Below are 16801 nucleotides of genomic sequence, written 5' to 3' on the forward strand. Positions count from 1 at the left end.
GTGAAGTCAAGAAGAAAAAGTCATCAATCTGGTCATATGTGTTGATTAAAAGACAAAATAATTCTTCAACCTCGTCATAACAGATCTTTAAATCATTGCTAACCGAGTGGTGTGTGGCAGACTATCTCTTTTACTGCACAACATTAGTCATGTATTACTATCACCTTTCAAACCATTTTACAGTCAAAAAAACCATGGGGCCAAGCCCAAAAGAACCTCTGTTGCTTCAGGTCTGTCTTTTACATGGAACCCACAAAGCCATACAAAGCTCGCAAGCATGGGTTTGAAAAAAATGATTAGGATCTTCTTTCCTTCTTTTTTTTTTTCGGTAAGAAGAAAAAAGAATTAAGGGAGAGGTACAGAGATAAAGAAGAATTGTAAAGTCCAAACTACAAACCAAGAGAGAAGGAAAACATCATAAAGAGTGCTGACCTTCCTTTTTTTACCCCTCTCTCTCTCTTTCTTCTTCTTTTTTTTTTCCATTTAAAAAATAAATTTCCTTTTTTAACTCTCGCAAATGGCATTTGCATCATCATTAATTTTGATCATGATCAAGTTTCATATTTTAATGACTAGCCCAGATCCTTGGACCACATGGTCCAATGGGCCTTGAAATGATGCTTTTGATTTTTACATTTTTTGTGTCCTTCCCTACTGAGTATCTTCACATGTAAAACATGGACGCGACGGCAAAACCAGATGATGCCCCTAAATAAAAGAGGATTCAAGTCTCAAATCTCATGGGGGAGACTAAATAATTCTTTTATCCAAAAATGAAAAAAAAAATCTCAATGGAAGACATGATGGTTAATAAGTAGCTTGTAAATGAATATTCAGATTCGGAAAGGTGTAAGAAAAGAAGAAGCCCAGCGTTGCATCTGTATCCTTAAATTAGTCCTTCAAGTTCAAGGTAACTGCCTAAGGCCATGGTAGATTCATATATTAAAAAAAAATAAATTGTGTGTTTTCAAAAATGTCTGTTGAAGGCCCTTTGTTTAAGGGATTTCCTAATTATTTACTGGGATGGACTAGTCTTTGACTTCAATAAACTAAAATATCCACTTATGGGAGACCACCTGACGATATTATTTTCTTTATTTATTTATTTCATTTTTTTTGGGGGGTTCAGCGAAGTGAATTGGCTCGCGCTTCCTATGAGTAGCTAAATCCTTCAATAGTTTCCTTTTTACCACTGTACGAATTAGCTTGTCAAAAAAATCCTATACTTTGATAGCTTTTAACGTCATTATGTAAGATTTTTTTTTTTTTCAGATACGACAACTGTAGTATATCCTAATCTATTCTATATTAGGGGAGGGGGTGGACCTAATGAGGTCTAAGGAAAATTCGGAGGGGACTGAACCACCATCGGATCAAATAGTTTGCACTACTCACCCGCCTGAATTTTTTAAAGCAAATCCACATTATAATGTGACAATTGGTGGGAGGCAAGCCTTAAAAGCTTGATGGTGACCACCAGTCCAAAGGCTGATGGTTCATCATGTAGGATACTAACAGTAGGAGTGGTATTTTAAAGAACAGAAGAAAATGTTATTGATCACTCTATTCCTTTTTTTTATTACACCTTATTGATCACTAAACTATTCAAAAATGTATACTTTTGATCTATTGATTAAAATTTATTTCAAACAGCCTACTAGACTAAAAAAAGTATATATATGTATGTATACAAGAAAAAGAGAGCCTTGTATTGTCATTTGATCTGAATAAAATATTACTCAAGTAAAGCTATAAATAAATTGAATCGAATCAAATTTTCATTTAATCAAACCGAGTTTTAACTTAATTTTATCAAACTCAAATTCGAAGTACATTGAGAGCTCTTGACTGGAATTCGAACCCACTCGAGTTCAAAAAGTAAAAAAAAAAAAATTATTTTACTTTTTAAAAAATAAATAAAATACTTATATTTCTTAATCAATAATAAAAATATTAGGAATATATAAATTTATTATTAAAATAAATATATACATTTGTATCGATTTACGAATTAATGAGATAAATTTCTCTATATTCGCCTCAAATTTAACCGTTCAATCTGATTGACTTGAACTTGACTCGTGCTGAATGTTGATCGAATCGATTCGTGAACAATTCAATTTGTTTGCAGACATATAGTCAAACTCAAAAGTTACAGTTGTCTATATTTTTTTTGTTGGGTGAAGGGGGGGGGGGGGGAGATTACAGCTACCAGTGCGTTGATCATTTTCTCAACCGCGGTTCATTTCAGTTTTTCATTTTTTTTCCTTTCTGAAACAAACAATAGGTACAGGAGAAATTGCCCATGACATCTATTTTTTTGTATTTTTAGATTGGTCCAAACAACCCTTTTAAGTTTGGTTGCGGGGGAAAGAAAAAGAAAAACAGAAAAGGCTAGCGCAGGCCCGCAATCAGTCGTCCCGTGGAGAGAGAGAGAGAGAGAGAGAGAGAGAGTTTGTGTGTGTGTGAGAGAAGAATAATAGTAAGAGACAAAGGAATGCAAGTAGAGCTCCATCCAACCCAAAAGCTGAAAAGCAACTCTCCCCTCCCTCCTCTCGCCGTCCCGTCCTGACCGTTGAGTTATCGACAAAACTCATACAACCAACAAAATCCCACACATTTGACAAAAAAAAAAAAAAAAGAAATCCCACACATACACACACACACACACTTACGTACTACTAGTAGTAGTCGTATTTTTTTACTACTACAACAACAACATACTTAAGAGAGATTAAAAAAAAAAAGAGAGGATGATACACACCTTAATTAAAACGTATAAATTATCCGGTCCTGTACTCCGTCTCCTAAGTCCTGCCATAAACAACTGTTAATCCCTATTTATTATATCATATACTATATCATATAGAAAGAAAAAAAAGAAGGAATTAATAACTAACTTAAAATTAGCATTATTATTAGAGAATAAATAAAAGACGCAGTGGTCTGGTCTGGGATGAATCCGGAGGAAGAAAACAAGAAGAAGGCCATTTCTCCACAAAAGCATCTGAGCCGTTACCGTACGCCCCCACTGATTGCTTTTAGAAACAAAAAAAAAAAAAAAAAAAAAAAAAAAGGAGCCAACCCAAGGCCATCTGCCCCCCGTCGACCCACCCATTCCTCTCCTCTCCTTCTCTCTCCTCCTCGCCATTTTTGATCCCTGAACACAAGTAGAGTACCATAATTGGTTGAAGAAGTTGTCTAGACTCCTCCCCCACCTACGCTACTGTTCTTTACTCTTCCAGTCATGTGAAACCCTAGCTCAGGTCTTGGACTAGCCTAGGGTTTTTGCTCCACTCACCTCCAATTTCTTCCTATCCCCGGCTCCATTCCATTCCCATGGGAAACTGCTGCAGATCTCCCGCCGCAGTCGCCAGAGAAGACGTCAAGTCCTCCAACTTCTCTGCCCACGATCACGCCCGCAAGGACAAGTCCGGCCCCGGCGCCGGCAACAGCAAGAAGCCCATCACTGTCTTAACTGATTTAAAGAAGGAGAACGTCGAGGAGAAGTACTTGGTGGACAGGGAGTTAGGTCGTGGTGAGTTCGGAGTGACTTATTTGTGCATTGATCGAGATACCAGGGAGCTATTGGCTTGCAAGTCCATTTCCAAAAGGAAGCTTCGGACGGCCGTCGATGTGGACGACGTCAGGCGAGAGGTGGCTATAATGAAGCATCTGCCCAAGAATTCCAGCATTGTTACCTTGAAGGAGGCCTGTGAGGATGACAATGCCGTTCATTTGGTCATGGAGTTGTGCGAGGGTGGTGAGCTTTTTGACAGGATTGTGGCCCGTGGACATTACACCGAGCGAGCTGCCGCCGCGGTCACCAGGACAATCGTCGAGGTCGTGCAACTCTGCCACAAGCATGGAGTGATCCACAGGGACTTGAAGCCAGAAAATTTTCTGTTCGCCAATAAAAAGGAAAATTCGCCTCTCAAAGCAATTGATTTCGGTTTGTCGATATTCTTTAAGCCAGGTAAATGAATTTGCAGTTTTATGCTTTTTATCCAGCTGTTTTTTTGTCCTGAATTTCAAATAGAGCTTTTGGGAGTCTGAGTATGTTGAAAACTGATGCCAGTTTCACAGAAATATTTCCTGTATTTGACTTTTCGTTGGGCTTCCAGATGCACCATCTGTAATAAGCTAGATACTTTTTTTGGGGCAGAATGATTTAGGTGAGTTCAACTTAAACTGGAGAAACTTGACTTGAGGGTGTTTGGAAGGTGCAATTTCTAAAAAACTAGATAACGAGTGAAATTGCTTAGATATGAGAGTCACGCCCTGTTAAGGACTATTTGCAGCTGATGATCTCACCCTGACCTCTCTGGATTCTAACTCCTATTTGCACAACTCAAGAAAAGCTTGTACCGTGTGGTGCTATCTGAGGTAGCTGGAGTAGTGCTTGTTAATCTTTTCTATTGCAGTAATTGAATCAACTTGTCTTTGTTCCCTTTGTGCATTCTGTCGCACAATTATGAAACCTAGAGGCATCTGATTAGGAAGTAATTGGCCTTATTGTTCTGTCCTTGTGACGTTCACAATAAGCAAGACTTGCACTGAACAGTAAGTTACGACGATGTCATGAATGGTAAATTATGATGATGCCATGAATTGTAAGTGATGATGGTTTTTACAGTGATTGACATTATGAAAAGCTGCTTGAAAAATATGGTCTATAAGAACCTATGCTCAACATTTAGCTGTTTATGCAGTTATTGTGAGAGTGGCAACTTATTAGCTATACTTTCTGTTGATTCCATTTGGAATTAACTCTCATGCCTTTCTGTCAATCCTGAAGAAGTTCAGTTCCTCCAAAGCTAATATCTTATGGTTTGAAGAATCTGACATTTAGCTATAGACTCAATTCTACAGAGGTCTATGCGGATATATAATTTATTACTCTTGCTATTTGTTGACAATCATGAGTTAAGCTCTTGTGCTTGTAGATAATATGCTGTAGTGACCTTTTAAATGATACTATAATGTGTCTACCATTTATCCACCAATGGGGTAATTGGTATGTAATGAGCTTCCAATAGTGTCAGTCTACTAGTTGTTAATGTCACTATGTTGTTTAACTACTTATCTAATAAACTTGTAGGTGAGAAGTTTTCTGAGATTGTCGGCAGCCCGTATTACATGGCTCCAGAAGTGCTCAAGCGAAATTATGGGCCAGAAATTGACATATGGAGCGCAGGAGTTATCCTCTACATATTGTTGTGTGGGGTTCCTCCATTTTGGGCTGGTAAATTCCATTACTAATGTGCTCTCTGTATATGTCTGCCTGAATCCCCTAGTCCCAAAGCTCTTCCTTTGCAACTCTTGACAGAAATAATGATTTCCTGATTCCCTCCTGTCTCACCGTGTTTCATTTTATCTCTTTTATTAGTGAATAGTTCTCATTTTCTTACATGATATTTGTTGGTACAGAGTCTGAACAAGGTGTTGCCCAAGCTATATTACGTGGATTAATAGATTTCAAACGAGAACCATGGCCAAGTATTTCAGAGAGTGCCAAGAGTCTTGTACGGCAAATGTTGGAGCCAGATCCTAAACTTCGACTTACTGCAAAGCAAGTTCTTGGTGAGTTGCTTTATGTATTTGCGTGCTTTCCTTTTGAGTTCCTCAAAACAATTTCATTATTGCACTTCTACTATTTGGTTTGTATGTTGACAATGAAAGCAGTCTTTCGACTTTAAAACACAGCTGTGCACTCTTTTTATGTGCTTGAACTGTGTACATTTGAACCCTTTCATACAGAAGTACTTGTAGCTTGAACATGCCCAAGATTTTGTTATAGAATAGTTTCTGGGATGTTAGGATAACTTCTGCCTGGGTATAATGTTATTTTCCATCCTGTAAACACATTGTACCTAATTAGTGGAATGATGGTTGGGTATTAGATAGAGTTGACAACTTTTGGTCCTGGAACTAAATTGGGTCATATGGAAATGAACAGATGAACAGTTTTTTTCCACCTATGCTTCATAATTGAAGAATTTGAAGCTTTTTGGTCCTCTGGGAAAAAAAGGCAATTTATATTGTTGATGCGTTCTGATCTGTCAATTGTATTCTCTATAGATACAAGACTTCTTGGTCACCTCTATTAATGAGATTGCGTAATGTGGTCATGCAGTTCTTGGTATAGAAGAAAGGGTTTTGTAAGACATTGGTGGAGAAAATATAATAAATACTTATTAACTGAGAAAAGTTTATCTAGTCTAGCATTTTAAGGTTGCATACCATGTGATAGTCAAAATACACAACCTGTAGTCATGATGATGGAAGTGGCAGTTGAGAGTGGATCTTCTCTATGCATGTTATCGATTTCTCAAGTCGGCAGGCAAACCTGTTAATGTTCAATTTTCAATGTTGGAAAACTAAACTAATTTTGGTTTACACTTTTTTTGCTAATGCATGTAAAGTTGAGCCTTTAGGTGGCTGGCAATGCGGTTGATTTTTGTAGGTCTTGGTGATTAATTTCGAGCTGCTTTTTTAGGTTCACAGAGGCATTTTTTCACATTTGAGAAGTTGGTTGCTGTGGAAGAAACCACACTTAATTGAGACTAGTGTAACAGAGGTTGTGGGATCAGAAGTGACGTTCAGATTAATAGTGGATGTTTAATTGGTAATTGAACAAGATTTAGGCCCTAACAGCTGTATGGTTTTCGACTAATTCAGTCATGCTAGACTTTCTTCAGGTTTGAGTCACATAAATGTAGTTGTAGCTTGCTGTTATTTTTGGATAAATGACTTGTGCCATTGGCCTTTGCTCGTGTAGCTTAAATGTTTGTGGTTTATTTGCTCACTAATAGCTTTTCTATGACTACAGAACATCCTTGGCTGCAAAATGCAAAAAAGGCTCCAAATGTACCTCTTGGAGATGTTGTGAAGTCCAGGCTCAAGCAGTTCTCGCTGATGAATAGGTTCAAGAGAAAAGCTTTGAGGGTTGGTTCATCAATCTAGACGTTCTAGTCTTAAAAACCCTTTCTTTGAAACATATTTTTGATTTTTTCAAGAATCTTTTGGAACTTTGGATTATACACAGGTCATTGCTGATTTCTTGTCTACTGAAGAAGTTGAGGATATAAAGGATATGTTCAGAAAGATAGACACTGACAATGATGGGATTGTTTCTGTTGAAGAACTAAAAATTGGACTTCAGAGTTCCAATTCAAAGCTGGCTGAATCTGAAATACAGATGCTTATTGAAGCTGTGAGTTTTCTTCCTTGCCTGTCTTGTTGAATAGAAATAGAATATATTATGCATATGGGCATTCGTGAACTGTACTCTTGCTGTCACCTTGACTCTGCTGGCTAGCGGCTAATCGATGATGTTATTTAGAAGTAGTTGCACCTCTCTATAAAAGGTGGTAATGGACATAAAGTCAAACTACAAGTTAGTTCAGTCACATCTGGAAGTGGGTGCTGCGAGTGGATTAGTGAGTTCGAGTTGGGATTAGTTATTCTTGGTGGACAGTCTCTTGTTTGGAGTCAATTTAAAGACCTGCTGATTCAAGAAGACTGCATTGCTGGCCAAGGTTTAAGGAAGGTGATGTGGGTGAGGTGGGTAATTTGTCTTTTCATGATTAATTCAGTGTCATGACTTGTCTGTGAGATACAGAATATATGGGGAGTGAGGACTTGTGGTGGTTATGCATTTTGCCCCAATTTTGTTATGGTGGTGGAGCAGAATGACAAAGGATATATGTTGGTGGAGGAAGTTGATACAAAATACACATAATTAAAAGGAAAATAGATACTAAGGATGAGGATTGAAATTGGAAAGAAGTAATAGAGCAATTTTTCTGTACAGGGCTTGATTTTGAAATCTATATCATTTCATCTGGTGTATCTTTGGAATCTATGTTGATTATGCATACCTGTCTGCATTTCTTTGATCTTTGGTTGCAGCAGCGGTCTGTGCAGCAATTCTTTAACAAGCTAACTTAGGATACATGCTTATTTTGGATAACAGTGTGTTATTTGTCAGCCCTTACCTTTTGAGACGTGTTTTTCTATTTCTTGTTACATTTCTTTGGTTATGCTTTTTTTGTTTTACTTGCGGGAAATTGTTTATTTGCTTTTCTTGTTTTACTTTATCCACAGTTCCCATCTTTTGGGTGTGATTCTTCTCAATCTTTTACCCCCCCATTAAGTCTTAGGTGAAATTTATATTTACTATTTCATTTTGTTGGTCCTTAACTTTCATGGTATCGATACATGAAGAAGAAAAGCATTGTAGTAAATGCTAGTTTTCTTGAGTACTAGCTTTACAAAGAACTTTTGCCGCTTATGTACTTTATTTTTTAAATCTGGCTACAGTTTCCCTCCCCATTGTAAAAGAGACATGAAATGAGCAAAAAACACTTTGGTTTTCACAGGTAGATACAAACGGCAAAGGAAGTTTGGATTATGGAGAATTCCTTGCGGTTTCACTCCATCTACAGAGGATGGCTAACGATGAACATCTCCATAAAGCTTTCTCATATTTTGACAAGGATGGAAATGGTTATATAGAGCCAGATGAACTACGAAATGCCCTAATGGAGGATGGAGTAGATGATTGTACAGATGTAGCTAATGATATATTTCAGGAAGTTGACACAGACAAGGTGAATATTAGATTCAGTACGGTTCATTGGATTAGATGAAGTAGATTTCAACCTCACTAATATTGATAACAAATGCAGGATGGGCGAATCAGCTTTGACGAATTTGTGGCCATGATGAGAACTGGGACCGATTGGAGGAAGGCTTCTAGGCATTACTCGAGAGGGAGATTCAACAGTCTGAGCATAAAATTGATCAAGGATGGTTCTCTTAACTTGGGAAGTGAATAACGAAACACTTAGCTTCGATGTCATTCAGCTACACGGTATCGAGTGAATGCCCATATGTATTTTACTTGATGCATTTTTCATTGTTTGTGGGTTCCATCTAATTGGTGGCTTATGAGGTTCATACTATGGTGGTAAACTCACCAGCCTCATCGAAAACCGAGCAGGGAACTCATAGTCTTTTGGCCTTTTGAGCTGCCATGTATGATTCTACCCTCGCTTCTCTATTATGGTATAGTGTTATTTTTTGTCAGATGTAATTGTGATCTCGGTGTTGTTAATGCGGACATCTGTTAGCATCTCTTGAGCGTGTGGATGGAACTCATATGTTTTAGGGAATTTTTACTTTTGAAAAAGTTTGTCTTCTGTTGCAGAGAAGGTTTCAATTTTCAAACACACAACACACCCTCCCCCTCTCTCTCTCCCCCCTTCCTCGGGGGTGGCCTTTTATCCATATATAGGAGTTGATGTCATATGAGTGCTTTGCATTTATAGATTTTTTATTTCAGCGTTGCACATTTGGCTTTGGTAATCTTTGTTGGCCATAAGTTAGTCAGTAGTCTATGATGTGGATAAGTTGTTGGTAAATTGATGAAGTGTATATCTGGACCCAATTATAATTTCACAATTTTGGTTTTTTCCCTGTGTTTTGGTTTCTTACTGGCTTAGCGCTTGGAGTCGTGCTTGATGTAGAGGTATCAATCACAATCTAATTATGTTGATCCATGCAAATTAGAAACACAATCTAATTATGTTGATCCATGCAAATTCCCTTTCTAATGATCCATCCAAATTCCCTCACTAATAATCCATCCAAATTCGCTAATTAATTTTGAATGGGTGTAAAGGATATTCAATTAAATTCATTTAATTGATCGGCAGTGAGTTGATTCAATTTATTCATTTATATCTATTTAAAAATAATTACAAATATAAATTTAACTTTTAGTTAGTGTTAAGTAAAAAAATTTGAATTTCTTATCAATCTAATAGTAATAAAATACCACTATCTTTTGTCAATAATATGTGAAAAGATAGAAAAAATAAGTAAACTTTTAACTGACTCGTAAATTGATAATTGGGATATATCCATACTTATTTATTAAAGGGTATTTATTTATATCTATTATCCAATTATGACCTGTTCAAATCTATTTGAATCATCTATTTTGACACCTTTAGTTTTATGGCTGCATTCTAGTTTTTCAATGAAATTCGGATTTCTATCCTTTATACCCAGAATTTGGTCAATAGACAGTGATTAATGACACACAAAATGAAAAATTGTTGAAAATGTGTCTCATGTTTTATTAAATGAATTTTTTTGTACTTCATTTTTAAAATATCGATTTTACATCCTTTACAAAAATCAAGTTAGCCAAATTTGGTTTTAAGTTTCTCACACTTTTTTAGCACAAATACAAAAGGTGACCCATATGTCTTTCATATCCATTTTTTCCCTTAGAAAGTGGGATTTGATCTTTTCTACACCTAAAAAGTTCATTATGTATAAATCACGTGGTAAATTCAGACTAAAAAGTGAATGAAAATCCAGATTGGGACTAGATTGACTCACATTATGCATTTACAGCATTGCATTTTTTGAGCATAGAGCTTGGAATTGTTTCTAAATTCTAACTTCTTATCTATCATGCAAATCTAGTGGAACCTAGAGGGTTTCATGACTACTATATTGGCCCCAACAATTGTACTCTTTTGCACTAAAAATGAGGAAATGATTTTCTTTTTATTTTTGTTTTTACAATAGCGGAGGAAGTTGAAATTGAACTAAAAGTGAATCATCAATTTTAACGAAAAGTTGTTCAAAACGTCCTTCGCATTTAGTCAAATAAATTTTTTTGTCCTTTACTTTTAAAATAGTAACCTTTTGTCCTTTACAAAATCAAGTCAGTAAAATTTGGTTCAATCTAGATTTTTGACCATTTTTTACCCTAAATTCATTACATAACTCGCACATGGTCCTTTTTTTAGAGGCAAAAAGGCTAGATCCATATTTATTTTTGTTCCTAAAAAAATAAGATATAAACAGAACCATCACTATTCTTCTGAAAAAAGTCAGATTCGATTCAATTCATATTCATTTTTTGCCACTAAAAAAGTAAGGTCTAAGTTTTCTATACATAAAAAATGATTGCATGTAGTTAAACAAATGGTCTTTTTTTTTTTTTGCAAAAAGGTTAGATCCCATTTGTAGTTAAATAAATTGCCCAATATATATTCATTTTTACTCCTAAAAAAAATAGGATCTAAGTCATACTGTATACATTATTTTTCTAAAAAATTGAAATTTGACCATATTCATATTTATTATTGCTATTAACAAAGTGAGATCTAACCATTTTGTTTATGAAAAAATGATTGCATGTAGGTTATATGGTGATTTTAGGTTAAAAAAAGTGCTAAAAAAATTTAGATTGAGACCAAATTTTACTAACTTGAATTTATAAGAGATATAAAATTAACATTTTAAAATTCAAGAATGAAAAAATTTATTTGACGAAATATGAGGGGTGTTTTTAACAATTTTCTCTAATTTTCTACAAACTACTCTTGCGTTGAAATGCAAATAATAGACGGCCACGAGATCCAAAAACACAAGGTGTTAGCAGCAGACTTTTGGATAGTGAATTATTTGAGGTAATTTTTTTAAAAAATTATTGTAACACTTTTTTGATATGATGTATATGAGATAGAAAGATAGTTGAAAGATGTGTTGATGATGCAGACAAATAAAATTTGGTAAATAATTTACAATCCAAACAAATTTGAAATCCTCCCATTTTTCCAAGGGAATGACTAAATGAGTATAGAACATCTGTGGGTTGAGGGGTGTAAATGAGTCAAGTTTAATCGAATAACTTGCGAACTTGTTCGGTCAAAACCCGAGTTCAAATTTGCATTGACCAAATTCGAACTGCTTGACGAGTCAAGATTGAACTTAATATGTGAAATTTGAAAGGTCGTTGAGTTTAATCCAATTCAATCAAGCTTCACACACACACACATACATATATTAATTTTTATTTATTAGTATGAAATGTCTTTTGTCCCTTGTTTAAAATTGTGTAAAAAAAATATAAATTTATAATTTTTAAAGTTGATTAGATTCGATTAAGTTCAAAATAAACTTAATTGGACTCGTTGGCCATGAATTCGAGTAACGCAAAATAAAATCGAACTCGACCTCAAGCTCGACTTTAAAAAAATCGAGGAGCTCGAGTCCAAATTTTTTAAACTTGACTCGTTATTCGAATTCGACTCGACTCGGCTCAATTACATCTCTACATGTGCTTGCCGAGAAAGACCATCTACATGTGAGCACATATGAGGCCGTCGTTTCAGTGGGTAGTAGCCAATTTGAATGTGAAATCTGACAGAGTGACAATAAGATTTTTCGATTTTTTTATTGGTTCCCGTGGAAAAATGCAAATACTACCCTCTTCTCTCGCTAGTCCAAGTAAAAGATGTCGGTGAAATGATTTAGTCGTCCTCATATTCATTCGCAAATTCTTTTCCATTCCGACTCACATTATTAACAGGAACAGCCCAGGAGCAAAATTTCAAACCAGTTTGTCCTTTTTTTTTTTTTAAAGCAAAATACTGATCATAATCATTTTTTTCTTTTTCCAAAAAGAAAAGCTGGTAAAAGGAGTAAGTTATCCCTGGTCCCGATCGTCTCAGAATATTTTGTGGACAAGCAAATATTTTCCCCCCGAAATTGTTTAATATAGCTGAAGAACTCTTAAAAATTTGAAGCAGAGCACCAATATCGGTTCTGTCTGAACTGTCTAAAGTGAAATTTAAGTATTCTTGTCAACTATATGTATATTCGTGAAGTTACTAAAAGTGCCAAAAAATAATCGTCGTGGATAATTTTTTTTTTTCTTACAGCAACAATCTAGATGGAGGGGAGCCTATGTATAAGGAGTTAGCATCTAGATGGAGGGAAACCTAAAGAGGCTATGTAGGAGGGATTAGTAAGTATAAGAATCTGATTAGATCAAATAAGTGTTCTGGTGTCTCTTTTGAATTTTTTTCACCTCAGATGGGGTTCGAAGTTCGAACTCCCTCTCTATAACCCAAAGAAGGATTTAGTCCATTTTTTGTGGCGGCTGAGCTTGGCTCAGTGGTTTTTTGTTTTGCCGTGGATAATGAGCCGGCTTAATTTGGTGTTGTTAGGCACATGCAAAGGAAAGCTCGAACGTCTCCAGCATGCAGTACCAAATCTTGACCTGAAATCTGCAGGGGCCTCATCTGACTCTGATCACCTCAGCTGTGCGGCATATCATCCATGTGCATTTAATTTTATGATTGATGTGTAACTTGTAGATACCATTCATCACACAGGCATCACTGCTTTGAAAAATCAATGAACAAGTTAAAAACTAGAACAATTTGATTATTTCTTTTTCTTTGTACACCTTATCTGGATCAGAGCGGTGGAAAGACGAGGAGTCCCACTATTAATAGATGATGGACCAGAACGAGTTCCACGCCAAATTAAAAACTGTGTGTGCTTATTATATTTATTTTGAAAACACGGGAAGATCGAAAGGTTTCTCCGTAATGGAGGGAGGCGTGTGCTGGTTGATAATTAAGGTATGGCCACTTTGTCATTGTCAATGCGTCAGAATGGTGGTGGCATCGGCCTGACATTGAAATTTCAAAGCACATTTTACCTGTTGCTTGCTTGATAGCAGCACTTTCTTTATGAAGTCGGCAAGTATGAAATGGTATGAATCACGGCCTCCTTGTCACTGTCAAATTTTGGACAAATACCGGAAAGGGAATCTGCTTTAATTGAAAAAAAAAAGAGAGAGGATACTGGAGTACTATTTACTGTGATCCCGTCAACAAAATGCTGATGAGATAATCATAATACGGGGTTAATTCGAACTTGGGACGAAGTACTGATAATGAAGGGCCAACCAACTCAGTGATTGGTGCATTCCCATTCCCTTTCAGGAAGTGTGGCTGGGAATGGGAAAGTGATAATTTAGCATTGCCCACATGAAAGAGTTGCCCATGATGAAGATGAACATGAAGATGAACTCGATCCAACTCCAACATTGAGATGAGGACACACACCCCTAAGAATCCAGATCGAGGCACGCATGTTAAAAGAGTTGCAGGGCTTTAGCTTTAAGAGAAGTATAGACCATAGCTGAAATGCTTTGACTGCGTGTTTATTCAACATGGCAAAGATGCTGGCTGATTATACCTTAATACTAATAAGCATTGCCGAAGAGGAACTCAATGATTGATGCTTCTGATCAACATGGCAAATAAATGTGTATCTCATCTCTTCACGTGCGACCGACATGGTTACGTGCGCCCTGAATAGAGAGCACGTCTTTTCTGAGCAATTTGTTTTCAGGTTTCCACTAAAGCACCGGACAAACCTCTCCAATTTCTTGAAAAGACAAGAAAGTATTTGCCGGAGAAAGCTTATACTACTGTGTATCCATCAAAGTGCTCTGCCATATGCCTTCAGCATTGCTGGCATTAACTTTTACACAGTAAAAGTAATATTGAAATCTCAACAAATAAGCCAAGGAACAAGAAGGCAATCTAAATATCTATACAATAAACTCAACAAATGGCCTGACCGTGGATAGTGTGACTTTGATCAGTCACGAATGATCGCTTACAAAAGGAAAGATAGAACATGAACTGATAGATCAGGGATCTTTGGTTGGGCAGAAAACAAATAAGGATAATTTCAGAAACCTTCCCAGCAAACGTGAGAGGTTTCACTCCAGTAATACTCTACTCTGATATCAGCAATTCTAGCAGTTACTGCTTAGGATCAAAGGTATAATTAACCCTTCTGACCCTTCTTCTTTTTTTTTTTTTCACTTCCGTTTCCTAATTAGTTTACTATTACAATTAGGGGCAAAAAACCCCGATGGTCCTCGAACTTTTCATTGGCGCACTTTCACTCTTTCAACAAATAAGTGTGTACATTTAGTGGAAAAAAATCGTTCAAAACGTTCTTCACATTTTGCCAAATAACTTTATTCGTCTCTCACTTTTAAAAGTATAATTTTACGTCTTTTACCAACTCACAGTGATCAAATTTGGCCCCTACCTAAGTTTCCGATTAGTTTTTGGTTGGAATCCACCATGCACCTTGCACGTGATTATTTTTGAAGAATAAAATTGTCAAATCAAATTTTATATAATCCGATCCATAGTCCCTCACATTTTACAAAATAAATTTTTTCATCCCTCACATTTTACAAAATAAATTTTTTCGTCCCTCATCGACCATGTATATGAATAGTTTTTTTTTAAAAAAAAAATTCACACATATATCTATTTGATTTGACCTGAATAGTACGAATAGCATGTAATATATCTCTATTTTATTTCATCTAAACAGATTAATTATAATTGTACACATATTATTCAATAGATATATACATAAGTTTAAAACTAACAATTTTATTTTAAACCCACGTATATATCTATTTAATTTTACCATGTGTACTTGTTCAATATTTGTGGCCTTTTTTCTTTTGAAAATAATTTATTTATTGAGTTATATAATAAGATTATCTTATTAATGGTTTCTAGTTCGAATTCTATAGTCATGCTAATAAATTACAATTTAAATCTAAAATTTCTTCTCGCCACTTTTAAGACCAACAGTTGAATTACTTGTCTTGTGATTATATTAAAATTTGAAAGTGCCAATTACTTACTTCTTTTTATCATACTTTTCCTTTGTTTATTTTTTTGTCCAATTTTAATTTGATATAAACACTCGATAATGTTTAGAATTAAATCTCTTCTTTGTTTTCAATTTTTGAGTAACAGGAAATGAACATGAGTGAGAAATTAATAATTTTTTAAAATTCATGTATATATCTATTTAATTTCATCTGAACAATATAAATAGCATGTAATATATATCTATTTGATTTTGTTTAAATAGCTAATTATAGTCGTACACATGCTATTCGTATTGTTTAGATAAAATTCAATAGATACATACATGAGTTTAAAAAAAAAAATGATTCATACACATGATCAATGAGAGATGAAAATTTTATTTTCTAAAATGTGAGAGACGAAAAAATTTATTTTGTAAAATATGAGGGATGGAAAATTTTATTTTATAAAATGTGAAGAACAAAAAAAAATATTTTGTGAAATGTGAGGGACAAAAAAATTTATTTTGTGAAATATGAGAGGCTATAGATCGAATTGTGTAAAGTTTGATTTGAAAATTTTGCCCTTAAAAGATGATTACGTGCAAGGCATGTGGTAAATTTTGATAAAAAAACTAGTCGAAAGTTTAGATATGAACCAAATTTAATTAATGTAAATTTGTAAGGGACGTAAAATTACAGTTTTAAAAGTAAGAGAGGAAAAAAGTCATTTTACAAAATATGAGGGATATTTTGAATGATTTTTCCTATTTAGTGCTCCAACTGATAATATATATGCTAATAATCCTTCTGTCCAATCCTACCGTTAAGATTGACGAACATACATCGCAGACTACTCACGTGATAAATTGAAGGGGTGATTTTGTCAGCATAGAACGAGGAAGAAAAAACCTAAAAGTCTTCAAAATTTTTTGGGAATTTTCCTGCATGAAAAGATAATCATCAAATATAATTATGACCCAAACCCATTATAATGCCATGCGGTTTTGGGTTCTCGAGCTTCTCTGATGGCCTAAAAAGGTACAACAATAGCAAGAGCTTCAACGCTTTGATTTCTCAAGCGAAATGCGTGACGAATTATGTCATAATGAAACATCAATATTGAAGCCACATCAATAATATGCAAATACGCCCTCAAATCATCTATAACCACTAGGGGTCCAGCAGAATACTACCCGGAAGAAGAAGAAGAAGATTCATGAAGAGAATGTTGGAGAGGTCAGGGTTGGGGGAGACGACGTATTTCCCATCAGCTTTTTCCAA

The 16801-nt window shown here is 35.3% G+C and overlaps 1 protein-coding gene across 1 annotated transcript; it reads left to right on the top strand.

Moving 5' to 3' along the window:
- The first annotated feature begins 3078 nt into the window (after positions 1 to 3078).
- On the top strand, positions 3079 to 9218 carry LOC113774583 (calcium-dependent protein kinase 13). The gene is made up of 7 exons (XM_027319143.1): positions 3079 to 3976; positions 5102 to 5245; positions 5431 to 5583; positions 6833 to 6948; positions 7049 to 7216; positions 8385 to 8615; positions 8694 to 9218. The coding sequence occupies exons 1-7, from the start codon at positions 3340 to 3342 to the stop codon at positions 8841 to 8843; spliced, it is 1599 nt and encodes a 532-aa protein (XP_027174944.1). The 5' UTR covers positions 3079 to 3339; the 3' UTR covers positions 8844 to 9218.
- The last annotated feature ends 7583 nt before the right edge of the window (positions 9219 to 16801 follow it).

The sequence above is a fragment of the Coffea eugenioides genome, chromosome 6 (genome assembly GCF_003713205.1).
Source record: "Coffea eugenioides isolate CCC68of chromosome 6, Ceug_1.0, whole genome shotgun sequence".
Lineage (NCBI taxonomy): Eukaryota > Viridiplantae > Streptophyta > Magnoliopsida > Gentianales > Rubiaceae > Coffea > Coffea eugenioides.